At 35.8% G+C, this 15,147-nt stretch overlaps 1 protein-coding gene across 1 annotated transcript in view; it reads right to left on the minus strand.

The window, feature by feature from the left end:
* The window catches only part of LOC149792308 (MAM and LDL-receptor class A domain-containing protein 1-like), a 46,875-nt gene that overhangs the window by 7,932 nt on the left and 23,796 nt on the right, over positions 1–15,147 (minus strand). The window contains exons 2-5 of the mRNA XM_089969556.1: positions 13,121–13,252; positions 10,893–11,240; positions 7,290–7,367; positions 6,562–6,897 (exon numbers count right to left, since the gene is read on the minus strand). Coding sequence (XP_089825682.1) covers positions 6,562–6,897; positions 7,290–7,367; positions 10,893–11,240; positions 13,121–13,252 — 894 coding nt within the window. The remainder of the gene's footprint in view (positions 1–6,561; positions 6,898–7,289; positions 7,368–10,892; positions 11,241–13,120; positions 13,253–15,147) is intronic.

Raw genomic sequence — 15,147 nt, forward strand, 5'->3', positions numbered from 1 at the left:
CTACCTAATCAGCATAAGGATACTTGCTTAGCAGCGAATTATGTATAGTTGGTGTGGTTGACATAGGTTTATTAAGGTATGCCGAGTGTGAATAGCAGTCGCTTACGAATTAAAAATCAGTAGCTTCTAAGTATTTGTTGACTTTAATGTTTTTTATCTGTGCGGTCTAGGTATGTAAGCAATTTTGCACTGATCAGCATACACAAGCAAACTTGTATTCGATTTTCACTCTATTTAAATCCACTACCTGTGTTTGCTCATTAGCAGCTCTGTTCCATATCTGTGAACGAAGTCGTCGGTGGTTTACCATTTCCACCAATACAATCTTGATATGGATGATTCGTCTTCAGTTGATACAGAGTACTGATTACTAATCATATTGAGACTACTTTGGGCGGCCGCGAGAAGTTTTGAACAGATACGTATCAGTGAATGCAGGCATAAATGCAGACGTATTTTATCCACACCACCTGAACCATCAGTTGCTATTGATATAGCCCCGATAATAATTCCAATATGTGTACTTATCATAGTTGCCGTGGTCACAGTTTCAACAACATTCGGACCTGCAGCTGTCGCGGCTGCAAATCCACAAATTAAATCGACAACAAAACATATATGCTTGTATCTTTATGAGCAACTTTGTTCTTTTGGTGACTTTATATTGCAGCTGTGCTCTGTATCTATTATTTTCTCGGCCAATTCCGCCATCTCATCACCTCGATTAGATTCCATTACTTAGATATAATATGTTAAATCTAATCTTAAACACAAACTTCAAAACAGAGCCCTCTGGACCAGGCCTGTCTAGCACAGTTGGATGCGGGTAAACCAATGCAACCCGTGTAAGTTGATAAATGACCTAATTGAATATAATCTCATCTTTCATCCATACCAAACATCATAGACAGTATCTTTCTGGCAATTCTTAGAATTCTCGCTGCAACATCAACGCTACTAAGACATACTTCTGTTTCCATTCTATCGAAAAACTAACGTACGCTGGTAAACAACGTCATGTCACCGTTGTTGATAGATTCAATCTTAGTACCCCGGGCGTACTTATTATTGTTGGTTTGTATCAGTCTTCCTTTGATTTCTTATAAGGCCTCGCATGGGAGAAAATACCGATACGTATCATGCACTGGTAAGTCTAATCGACCTCTTTGATCATGATCATGAGCTATCACCGGGTACTAGTAATACTGACAATCTTCCTTAACATCGATCTTACTTTAATGGCACTCCACGGAATCTGATACTTCATCAAAGTTTGCCATCACTTATATTTTTGCGTTTCGTCTGATACCATTTTGTGTGACGGTTTTGCCGCCAAAGTCCAGGTCCCATCCACAACAGTAATTCGCTTCCTGTTGCTGCATTTGCCTTCGATGAATCAGTCTGACGTTGTTATGGAGCTTAATTGATGATGATTTTGTTTAATGGCGCAGCATTGATGCTATCGATCAAAGTGTAACTGTTGTGGAAGTATAACTGCTTTTGGAGTTCGAATCACTAATCGTCTTAGCCGATCACGAATCTATTGAACCTCTCGCAATCCCAGATATTGCAACTGATCCGCAGCAACGTTTCTGATGCTATCAACGACTCGTACTGCAACGTGTTTAGCGAATGATGCAGCGCAAGGCAGCTATATTTGGTGCGCCTTTAAAATCATTGGATAACATAACCAGAGCCATTTCAATAAAATAACTCGTAAGCGGGATTTCTTGTGTTAAAAACATGCACTGGTATTAAACATCCATATACGATTGGCATTATATTTAAATGTCAAGTTAATCTCAAATGTACAGCTGTATTCTCAAAGTTTCCCCGCGAAGATCTAAGATATGCCTATCTGGTCCATGAGGGCAACGGAAGATTCGTCAACTGGTTACTGTGGCATGGAAGAGATATAGGTGCCACGGCGAATAATCTATATCAACCGGGAACTGTTCATATTGACGATCGTGCAATGTACACCTCTTACGGTACAGATTTAATCTAGATGAGAGGGTTGAGTTTAGGTTCAAGTTCATGTATAATAAGTTCAGATTCTTTACCAGTCTGTAACAAAATTCTTCGTTGAATTGATCGATTTCATATCGTACGTGCCAGCAAGAAATTCAACTTCTTGCCAGACTGCATCATCATTTATCGAAAGTACAAACGAGTTATTACAATCAAGAGCACCGAACTTTGCAATCATATATTAGGTCAACTATAATAAACTCGCAAAGATCCCAATGCGATCTCGAGTGTGCGTGATTCGTGCTGAAGAAATTTTTAATACGTGAAATTGTGTCCTTATTGATGATATTGTAAGATGACGCTCGGGGTTTCACTTACAATAACACACTGTACCGCTACATAGATTTCATGTACAACGCAAATTGTTTCATAAGCAATAGCTTTCGAACTCATGAGCGTGGGCGCTTTCGTCGTATATATAATCAATGTCTTCAACAAATTCGTGCATTAACGTCGCACGGTTAGCGATGTCATTGGTGAGCAACAGCTAACAAATCAACTCGGCGTGAATTGTTACTTCTGGTGCATTGTTGTCAGCGTCAACCAATCCCACTAGTGCTTCCAACCGATCCACGAGTTCATTTACTTGTTGTTGGTCCATATGCATGCATTCTTCGCGGGTTTGAACGCTTTGGTTGTCATGAAACCTTTAGTTGTCCCACGTATAAGTTTACGCGTGCAAGACCACTAAATTATTTTCCCTGTTTTGGTAGTTCCTCCAATGAAGAGATATAGTATTCTTCTTCTTCCTTGGTGGGTATATCCTCTTTAATACGCTCCACAGCAAATCCATAGAGATTTTTTTGCAAATTGAATTTATACATAATATTATCTCAAAATTCTTGGCATTTTAGTCCCTGTTTCTATAGATATCAAAAATTTATGAAGATCATTCCCCATAGAACTTTAGTACCATATAGTCATTTATATCCACACCACTCCTTGAATACCCATTCCCTTTCGATAGAACTCGTTTGTTTATTCCACAGTTTCTTTTGTTTGTTTGATCAGCGATACAAGCTTTTGTTCGAAGCCAGGTGAAAGATCTTCCCGTTCGTATTGTTGCAACGGAAGAAAAATTTGACACGTTCGCGTATATTCATGTATTCGCGCAAAAGTTCCAGTTGATTGCACTCGGCTTTGCGACGTCGGTCAGCAGTCTCTGCTATAGCATTGTTGGCTAATTTAATCATTGTATATGTTTGTTGTGGTTGTTAAATTGCTTTGTCAGGTGCCTGCGTGAGACATGTTCGCGTGAACGCATTCGTGTCCCAACCGACGATACTTGCATGGCCCACCAGTCAAATCGATTGTGAGGAAACTATAAGGGTCATTGGTGACTTCCGCAAAACATATTATGAAACTCGTTCCATATGTGGTCGGCGACACACCAACTCCATTGAATGTTTGCAAAACCATGGGCATCAATGCCGGGAAATATCATCTATATGTTTCAGTTATCTTGAATTACTTTAGGTACGTGTGCGTATCGCTGCATTACATAGATCACGTCTGTGTTTTGTGACGGCCTCTGCAAAATATTCTCGAGGGATTTTCTTGGTGTTCAAACATTGTATCATTGTATACGGCCCAATCGATTGTTGAAAAGAAATTAAGGGTGAACGATTTACCTCCTAGTGAGAGCTTAAGCGCTACTGTAAACTCTCTGATCTTAAGTCGACGGTTTAATCACGTATAAGCGACCCCACATTATCCATGTCAAAACATAATCAACATCAGTACGGTTTTCTCTGATCCAGCAGGGTCAATGATTAACGAGCGAACTGAATTCGGCGCTAAATATCATCACCATGTTACATGTCATATTTCACCGCACGTTCGGCTTTACCTTAGAGGAATGGTCAATGATGGTAAATGCATCACTGTATTTTATTTTATTTTTTTTTTCATTTTAGTGGTCCTATGTTGAAAGTCGTGCAATTGTTGTATAATACAACAGTTGTATATAACACAATCGTGCCTTTATAGTGTGTGGGATACCGCGTAAAAACAAGTACTGCAAATCCAACTCTAGTTGAAACACGTTATAGCCCAGGGTTGATTGCTTGAATTGTGTTCGGTCTGAAGTAAAAATGTTCACGTTTGTCAGACATTTTAGATATAAGGTTGGTCGGAAAAGCGATCTCGCTGAAAGCTCTGGGTCTAAGAAAACGTAGGCGGTGATACTGATGCTTCATTACCAAAGTTACCAGGGACACCATGGGGCAAATATCCTAGTGAAAAATACATCTGGCTCCCTCATGGTGCGTCACCCGTTGATACAAATCTCATCCATGACTTTAATGCAGTTAATCCTAGTATAGGAGAACGAATCGCTAGATGGGTTACAAACGTTGGTATGAAGGCTAAGATTATTTATGGAGACTGACAAAAGTCTGCTGATTGGAGGTAAAATATATTGATATAATAGACAAGCAAACATGAATAAGTAAAGCCTAGTGATTGAGAAGGCTTCATCCAAAAAATACCACATGCCACGCGGGTATTGGAAAGGTGCAGCTGCCGTTGAATGGTAGCGAACGTAGCAGATGTCACCAGTGGGATTGCTCGGGTATGGTTGATTAGGCAAGCGTCATAGCAAATTTACCTACTCGCACCAAGAATGATTACTTGTGGGTGGTTTGATGTTCAAAAATGCCCAACAAAATATAATAGCCTGCTCTTTTGCTTCTTCCACATGATAAAGTACGGAGTCTTTTGCGCACATACACGTACGAGATAAGTATTATACATATTGTCAGTAAATACAAAGAAGCAGAGCGATTCTACATAAGGCTGTCACCGTTATTCATGAAATGATTTTACAACCACTACTGATAGAATCACTCGAAAACAATTTCGTGTGGTACATATATGATCCGGATGAGCCGAAAGATTGGAAATGTGGAGCCACTGATCCAGAATGATCCGTCGAAGTATTTACAATCTCTGATGCCGAATGTCCTTTTCAAAAATCACACATGCAACTCCTTTTGCCCTCTTTTTAATTTTTATTCTCTTCCTAAAATGGAGTACATTTTGGGGCGCAATCCCAAATATTTTTCAATTGGTTTGCCAGCGCATTCGTTTCCTAATGTTGTCAAGCAATGGATGATCTGTCAGGTACTCGTTGGTATCAAAATCGCTTTATTATATTGGTTCTGCTATGTCCGCGTACACGTCATCCGCATCCTTGTACGGTATCTTGATGTTGCTGTCGTATCACGGTTTGATCTTGCTGTAAAAAAATAGTACGTCAGCAGCTTCGACAATTTCAACACACTAGGCTTTTTCAGCTTCAGTGTCAACTTTTTACTTTGTAGGGCAACAATGTCCACCATCAAATATCGTTGGGGACTCGAATGCAGGGTCAGTAATAAGCCTTAGAAGCTAGTATTGTTCACTGTAAACACGAATAATTTTGATCAAGATTCTCCATTGTTTTACCGAATACTTAATTGCTCATGAGTTTGAAAAAGTCTTTATCAAACTCATTAGTGGACGCTATGCTATTTTTATTGTTTATTGCCCCATAGCGTACGCACTCGCCTTCTCGTTCATGGTAAAAGTAATAAAGTCTTGGGTATAGAAGGAGTTGGTCTAAATCTAAAACGACCGCTGACCACGACAGCAGACGACAGTTTATATAACAGTTTATATAACATAAATTTCAGTAAAACTGGAACTTTCTTTACAAGACACTGTATAATTTCTTACATTTAATTATTGGTATAACTTTCTATTGAGCTCTCATTTGCAAATCTTCTAGTTGATATAGGGGTAACCTAATGACAGTATCGTATTGTACTAGCTATACCCACAATGTCTTGCAGAAAACTACCCTGAGACTTGCAAAAATGACCACTTTCACAGGCGTTTATTCGTATGTCACAGACTATTCCAAATTAAACATCTAGCTGAAATTTGAATTAATTTTGCTGCTTGCTGCTCAAAGTAACTGAGCTCTTCTGTTGTCAACTTTTTTCATTATCGTTTTACATTTGGTGAAGTAGTTTGTCCAAAACTATAAAGTTATACCTATTCAACGGGGTTGAAATATATTTTCGTGACATGTAATACTCTTTTACATTTTCATATTTTTACAATAATAGCATTTTCACTGAAGAATATTAGTTACAATGTTAAAAAGTAAACTGCAGGCCCCTCTTGATTGAGCACGTATATCATTTCAGTTTGTCTGCAAAAAACTACTTCAGAACATTAAATATCATAGCTAAACATCTGGACAACAGGAGTTAAAATGATGACTTTATTATACAACTAGATGAAGTTTGTTCCCACAATTTTTTAAAAATTGTTTAGCTGTGTTTGTGGTAATAATAAACTACGTGTACTTTCTTGCGGTGTCATGTGATTAGGAATACACCAAGTCAGGAAAAGTAGTACAATTTACTGCATCATCTCTGTATTTCGTAATAGACAATTTTGTAAATGAAGAAACTGTTACAATACTGATATGTGGTTTTTTCCTTGTGCAACAGGAGAGAGAGAGAGAGAGAGATTACTTGCCCTGGCATTGTCCAATCTCGACTGAGATATTATCCAGTCCTGCTTCTCCTATACAATCTGTGTACATTTTAAACTCAAACGTAAATCCATCGGACTTCTCCTGATGATAAATGGACACCAAGCCCCAGCTACTAATTTTACTTCCGTTCACTCTCCAGATCAAAGAGTCATCGGACAGACTGTGAATGTACAACTGGAGACTAGTTTGATCCGACCCATTCAGGAAATATAGAAAGCTAAAGCAAAACGATCCTGGCATAGCGAGAACTTGAGCCACAAAACTAAGGCCTGGTTTCGATACACAGTCACTGGAAACAGGTGAGTATACATATTGTCCTTCAATAAATAAACAAAAAATAAAATATGCAATATCATAGTAACTATTCATATACACGTGAGTGTATTTATAAATGCTCTTTAATGGCTAATTTTTAAAATTTCCATTTCAAAAACGTTGTTGTTTTTGTTTTTGTTTTATTGTGTTTCTTCCGCAAGAAAAATAGTTCAACTTTTCTCATGAAATTTTACAAATCGTGTGCTATTTTTACAAACTACTCTCTACCAAAATTCAAAGCATTTCGGCTTCTGGTATATTTCCAAAGTTCATCGCACATGTGTAATTACGTTTCTACGAGTCAAGGCCAATCAATTCTTTACATTAAACAATAGAGGAAGATAAATTAAATGAAAGGATTTTGGGGAAATGAATAATTGACCTATTTCTTTACCTCCTTTTGATTCATCCGGAGAGAGCTTCCAGTTTTCGTCCAAACTCCAATGGCAGGCATAACCATCAAATGTACAATCTAACAAGGAATGAAATATTATTTATTTATTTATTTGTTATTTATTTATTTATTGTTACTTCGCTGGTGGATTAGTTGTTCGTAAAATCTGCACCTCTTTTCATGGTTCATACGCTTGATTTGACACTAACGTATGATAAACTGTATGTTCTACGTCTAATACAATGGCAGATGTTGAAAGATATTATCAACCTATGTTAAAAAGTACAGAGTGAAAAACAGCAAGCTTTGTAAACTTCAACAAAATAATTTATTTCCCCAGAATACTAAGTGAAAATGAAAATAAAGAACTTACGGTATTGTGAATTAAATCCCACAATAATCATAGGATTACGGACACAGGTGCTAATAATAAAAGTTCTGAATAAACTTTAGTGGAAATCCAAATTAAGTCCAACGACGGAAATTTTAATGTGCCTGTGATGGCTTGTAAAGTGTTGATGTGCCAACTTTCTTTTCTTGGATCACAATAATACAATCCAAGAAGAAATCATTGTTTGAAATTTTAGTAATAAATTAAAGTCTCTATTTACAAGAATGTTATTAGAGCACTTTTGTATTTCCAGAGAAGAAATAATTTGAATAATTCCACTTCAAATACTGTACACAACAATAATTTGATTCTGCTCGGATGTTAAAGCATTATGAATAATCCTTCCAGTAACAAGATTATGTAGCCTTCTACTTGACCTCAGGTCGCAATTAACTTTTTCTATAAAAAAAAGAAACCTAATGGAAAATAACTTTCTAGAAAATTCTTAATAATTACAAGATACAATGTTAATTATAGCTATAACGACTGTTACTAAAATTAAAATAAAGAACCTGGAATATGTCAGGTAAGCCAGGTAAATTGTAGTGGAATTCAAATAACCTAGATCCTGACCGAAATAAACATGTGTACTTCTATTAAAAATGATCTTATTATTAAACCCATAAACAGTGAAAATATTTTAGCTATGTATTAGTTCTTTACAGAATAATACAAAAGATCAATCATTCAGGCCAAGTAAAAATAAATTTGATTTTGGACAAGGTTAAGTCCAACATACAATGTTACATTGCAATAGCATATAATGATTATATATATATATATATATATATATATATATATATATATATATATATATATATATATATATATATATATATATATATATATATATATATATATTGCCGCACGCAAGGGGTCTCGTACCTCGCGTATCATACACCTGAGTCAGCATTGTCTGAGAGCCATGTTTCCCCCATTTTGTAAGGATTTTAAGAAACCAATCATTATTTAACTCGAATGCAACTTGAACGCGCAAATACTACAGTATTTTTTTTTCTCTAACCCCCTCATTACCAAACATCGAGAAACTCTTAAGTTCACACTTTCATGTTTTTTCTCTTGTTTCATGTTTAGCACATCTTATGAGTAAGCCTTCAAACGACAACCCAAACACCTATGCAAAACATTATTCCTACTTCAAATTACTAAACATGTATGCCTTAAATTATTCAGAGAATTCCCTATATTATGAAATTAAGGAGAGTCAATTTAACGAAATTGTTTCATGCTGTCATAACGTTTCGTGAATGTTATACATTATGACGTATATCCAAAGAAATTGGCTAATTACTTGGGTTGAGGAATATCTTCTCAACACCGATACCCCTTAATCAACAAAGCATCACTAACATCTAAGAAAGCTAGAAACGGAAACGTAAACACAAATAGCATACACAATCTGTGTATTACAGATAGATCGTGTGCCAAACATGCTTCTAGTTTAATATGATCAGAGTTTTTCTCAAATGGTCTGGCTTTTATTCTGTCTGAATCGTTGGAGACTGGTTTACTATGTGACTATAAATATTGCCATATTAGTTGGAGATCGGTTTACAATGTGACTACGAATATTGCCATTTTCGTATTACCTACACAGGCTATGAGGATAAGATGTCACAATTTTTCAGCGGATTGTGATAGTCATGTCATGATATCATTAGTAGGAAGTCAAGTTGCCTCAGTCTTTGAATGCACCCTGTTCAATTTGGGATAACCTCTGTTGCATAGTCTTGGGGAAGTTTAATGTAACAAATTTTAATAAAGAAGGCAAAGGAATACAAACTATACACGACAGAAGCATTAGTACGAAGTCAAAATATCATAATGATAGAATGTACCCAGTTCAATATGTGACAGCTGGATCGCATAGTCTTATGGAAGTTTAATATAACAAATTTTAATAGACGGGCTAAGGGCTACAGAATATACACGACACAAACAGTATCAAAGTGAACTTTAATAGTTTAACCTATTATCTGCCTTTGAACCCAGTGTGAGGACCACACACTAAGACGTCACATAGTAAAGATATAATTTCAGAAATAAAATATAACTCAGTAAAAAGTGATAGTGGAATAAGCGCCTTCCTTCCTTTTTATTTCTCATTAATGATTATAATTGCATGTATATATCTGGCATTTCTAAAAATAAATCAATTGGGTTCGTGCATTTAAATAAGTGGTGATTTCCCTTGCCTAGTGAACAAGTCTCCGTGCACCCCAAGTCCTTTCCCTCGACTTTGTTCCATCCATTTTTTGTTTAGGGTAGTGGGGTAGTGAGGAGGGGATAGGGGGTATAGAGTGGTGCATGAGAGCTAAGGGACGGGTGGCATTACTGGTCGCAGAGATTCCAGCTTGAATTAGATTTGGTCCATATTGTTCATGTTGTTAGAAGATATGAATCAGAGTCTGACAAACAAGTGCTGCAATATTATGCTGTCATAAGCGACTGAAGACATTTTGGTAACATTATTAAAACTCAACTTTTATTCGGAAATGCCTAGGCCTGATTTTGGCGACGTACGGTTAAACACTATGCAGAAATACATACATTTTTGGTAGTTCATCTCCATCACTTGTGCAAATTAAAGTCTACTGCATATATTTACTATTTAATCTTTGTTAAATATGTGGAAGTTTGCGATTTGTGTGTGGATATATATATATATATATATATATATATATATATATATATATATATATATATATATATATATATATAAAGAACTTTAATATCTATCTTTGTTTGCACACGATATATTACTTAAGATCTTCAATCTGTCTTTTATCTGACAAACCCAACATACACTGTGTTTATTATAGAGAACAATTTAACAAGAAATTAAACATGTAAGTAACTGCATACATATCTAACATTATTTTTTTCACCCGTATGAATGCAGAATCTCGCAAATTTGCAATCCTTACCTTTTTTGTCGAGGTGGATATCTCATGCCTCTTGTCTTTATATCATTTTGAAAATCATGATAGAAAATAGTCAATGCAGAGTTAACACAGAGGAATTGAGATCCCAGTTTCTGTGCCAACCCCCAGATATATTCTAATAATACATTTTTGGAAATTAGCCCTTTTTATTACAAAGTACTGCCAATCGAACTAAAAGCAAAAAAACGAAGTATATTTTGAAATATGATGGAATGCACTGTATTTATTACCAAAAACTCTATTTACCAAAACAAGATCTGGTTGTTAATGAAACATCGTCTAGGGCTATATCGCTTTTACCGCCGATTCCTCGTATGGCCTCAAACTCAATACTGACTTCCGGACCGACTTCTAGGTCTATAGCTTCAAAAAGCCACATTTTGCCTTGGTCCCTATTTTTAAACCAGATTCGAAGCGAGGTCTCGTTTTTCCATCTCATATTGACATTCAGCGTTCCCATCTCACTTCCATACATGTTGTACCAGAAAGAAAGACATGCTCTCTCTGGACGATAAAACCCAGTATGACGAAGAATGGCTTTGTCTCCTTTTTGTCGATTGGTTGCCTCGATGTACACGTAGTAACCAGACGTATCTGCATAGAAGTAAAAGACGGAACATGCGTGTATCCATTATTTTAACATACGGGCTAGAGACTGTTTGAAACACGCGCGTGTGTGTGTGTGTGTGTGTGTGTGTGTTGACGATGCTGGTCCTCCCTACTACTGAAAACCCTAAGGTGTCCCGATTAAAAAGGAACTACGTTTATGGTCAAACGGCTTTTAAGTGATGTATGTAAACAACGCCTGTGTATACAGATTTATCCCAAAGAAAGCTTCGTTTAGACTCGTGATGGTGGTAAATTTGTTGTTTCAGTTGATGTAACACAGTTGATAAACCAACAATGTAAGTGTTAGATTGCTTGCTTCAAGTCTTAAACTTTCTTTATTTTAATTCCCTTTTGCGAATTGCTTGGAAAAATTGGGTAAAAACAGGCAAATACGTTTCTGCAAAATTCTAGCAGATTTCAATTTATGGTGTCAGTGGCGTTTCCAAATCGAGAAATAGTATCTGGGGAATAGTGTGGTTTCTTGAAATTGAAAACATTGGCCTACTCTTGTGTTATCATGCTCTAAACTGTAAAATGCACTATTTGCAGAACTCCTTGCTATTAATATTCGAAGGCAAATGGGAATGCATGTCAGCGTGCTGCAGTATTTGCAACAAATATCGGAATTTAAAACAACATGCAAGTCTAGAAATCTGGTTATAATTACAAAGACCTAAATGGACAAATACCAGAGAAAATAACTTCTTTGAATGAGCAAGCTAATCCAGATAGAGATTTGTAAAGTAATCGATCCTGCAAGCTGTATAAATATTTTGAATATGACATAATATAAGCCTCCATTAAGTGTAATGTTTAATTAAGTGTTTTGCAGGGAACGTGAACCTCAGAAAGATTGTCAAAATAGTTCTTTGAAGAATTGGTGTTTGATCCCGATGAACGTGTAAGTTGTATATATAATGGACTTGGAACTTATTTTGCACAGTTATGGTGACATCTATGGAGTGGGTTATATTCTATTTGGAGACAAAGGGAGGAATGATTGCTCATATAAACATTTTCGTGTATTTATATATTTAGCAATGCTATCTTTATATAGTCTGAAATGTCAGAAACGTTAATATATGTCAAAAGTAAAATTTAAATTACGAAATCGAAAGCTAAGTCACCCTTATCCAAAAACACCTTTAAGCAGCCCCAGTCAAGATGGTATAAGCAAAATCTTCTTTTGAATAGGACCCTACTGTCTTAAGAAGAAAACATGTTCAGTTCAACGCATGTCGATTTAATGCAGGTTCTGAATAGGACACTGCCGTCTTTAAAAAAAATATCTTCGGTTTAATGCATGTTGATTAAGTGCAAGCCTTTGCCTCTAATTTTGTGATAAGGAATATTCTGTGAGAGCGATGTAGAGCACCTGAAACACCGAAGTATTAGCTATTTACCACAACTCGATTCCTTTATGTTTTATATCTTTTTACACTTAGAACATTTGTTTTCATAAACTGATTCTTAAAGCAAATACAGAAACTCTGAATACTCCAAATACCAGTGATGTACGACGGTTAGGAAGTGTTTGCTTACTTAACAACTTGAGTTTAGAATTGAGTTTATCCCAGTATGAATAAACTGCGAGGTCTTAAGCGAGGTCTTAAGCGAGGTCATAAGGGTGGTCTTACGCGAGGTCATAAGCGAGGTATTTTGGAATAAACAGGAACCATTTGTTTTACATATCATTGAGAAACAAAACATATCTAGTACGATACAGCCAGAAAATCCGTCTTGCATCATTTGAAGTAATGAGGATAACATTAAGAAATCTTTTCTCTGAATATCGAAAATCTATACATCGAAGACGTTTGAATTAAAATTGTTAAATATAAAATCTAGTAAGGAGTTTTAACTACCATTCCCGGTCATGCGGCCGTTCTCTGGGCCCGTATTGATGGAGGGCGTACCTCCGAAATATCGTGTCCAATCAAAATCGTCTGATTGTACTTGGGCCCAGCTGCAAAGTCCATCGTCAAAAGAGCATGTGTCTGAAAAGTAGAGCGATATTTTAATACAAAAACTACTTTTTAACCTGTAGAGTGGATACAAGAGAGAGTGTTTACTACTGACGGATACACTTAATTCGGGGTATTTAAAATAGTTTACGAGAAAATTTATAAACTGTATGCATACGCAACCCATGCAACTTAACTGAAACCAATATTCGTGTGTTTTGTAGCGTGTTACCCAAGTTAAGTAAAGCTTTGTCTTCAGATTAATTCAATTGCCGGTTGATAATAATTGAAAGCCAGCTTAACTTAGAACAGATTACATTATATAGGAAGTCATATATCTACGCCCGTATTCCGTTTAGTAAGGAAACTGGGACTTGATACTAAAATATGACACTGTGAAGATGCAAGACATCAACTGTTATCCATGTTGGCAGCTTACATCAATAATTTCGGTCCACTGGATTTCTTCAATTTTTTCATTACAAAGTTGCAGGAATATTATGAAAAATTAACGTGCATGTTAAAATGATGAGTGAATTCAACATACGACATAACTTTGACAATACATACAATTGTGACTGAAGATAAATGAATAGAAACAAAATAGTTGATGAACCGAAGAGTTTAATGCTCACAAAACGTTATTACAACCGATAGTTTACTCTTTTAAAATTAGTTGTGAATTTCTAATATATGTTGTTGACATGTATCTACATCTTTGATTTAAAAACAAACAACAACAACATGTGAAATGACATGATAAGCTAAGAAATAAACAGATTTTACGGCAAAAAATCCCCGTCAATGCCTCGCTTGTATGACCCAAAATCAAAACAAATAAGCGACAATTTTCAAGCCTTATTTTATAGTTTGAAAGTAGGAGTCACTTAGAGCGGGGACGGGGACGGCAGGGATGGAGGGGGCAAGTGGCCACGTGGCCAGGGTTTTCCCAGTTTGTTACATCAGATATACTGCCCGCCATATATGTCTAATCATGGTTTTAAAATGGCGTTATGAACAACAACAAAAACCATTTTAAAAAATCACTTGGATCATGTGGAATTGTGGCAGGTGTAGAAACAATTATCTTGTTCCTTTATTTTACAGGCATAACAACTGTTAATTGAATCGTGCTAAAACTGCAGTAATGATAATAATGGTAGCCATTATCGCATCTTTACATTTCAAGTATCTTTTGAGCATTTGATCTAATAGTAAGCTTTATCTCATTTTATAATTGATGATTGTTTTCAATAAAAATTTTAAAATTGTGCTCAACATGTGTTAAACGTCGAACTATTTTGTGCTATTTTCCTTAAAACTTTCTACAGCATTTCTTTCAATTATACTTTGCATTTTTGCATTTGTTCCTTTGCAAATATCTTTTTTACCTCAGCTCTCTGCCTTTTATACATGTCAACATCTGTTTTTATATTGATACATGTCAACGTCTGTTTTTATATTGTTACATGTCAACGTCTGTTTTTATATTGTTACATGTCAACGTCTGTTTTTATATTAATACATGTCAACGTATGTTGTCATCTTGATACATGTCAACGTCTGTGTTTATATTGTTACATGTCAACGTCTGTTTTTATATTGATACATGTCAACGTCTGTTTTTATATTGATACATATCAACGTCTGTTTTTATATTGTTACATGACAACGTCTGTTGTTATATTGATACATATCAACGTCTGTTTTTATATTGATACATGTCAACGTCTGTTTTTATATTGTTACATGTCAACGTCTGTTTTTATATTGTTACATGTCAACGTCTGTTTTTATATTAATACATGTCAACGTCTGTTGTTATATTGATACATGTCAACGTATGTTTTTATATTGTTACATGCCAACGTCTGTTTTTATATTGATACATGTCAACGTCTGTTTTTATATTCATACATGTCAACGTC

The sequence above is a fragment of the Sinohyriopsis cumingii genome, chromosome 9 (assembly GCF_028554795.1).
Source record: "Sinohyriopsis cumingii isolate HCF-2022 chromosome 9, ASM2855479v2, whole genome shotgun sequence".
Classification (NCBI taxonomy): Eukaryota; Metazoa; Mollusca; class Bivalvia; order Unionida; family Unionidae; genus Sinohyriopsis; species Sinohyriopsis cumingii.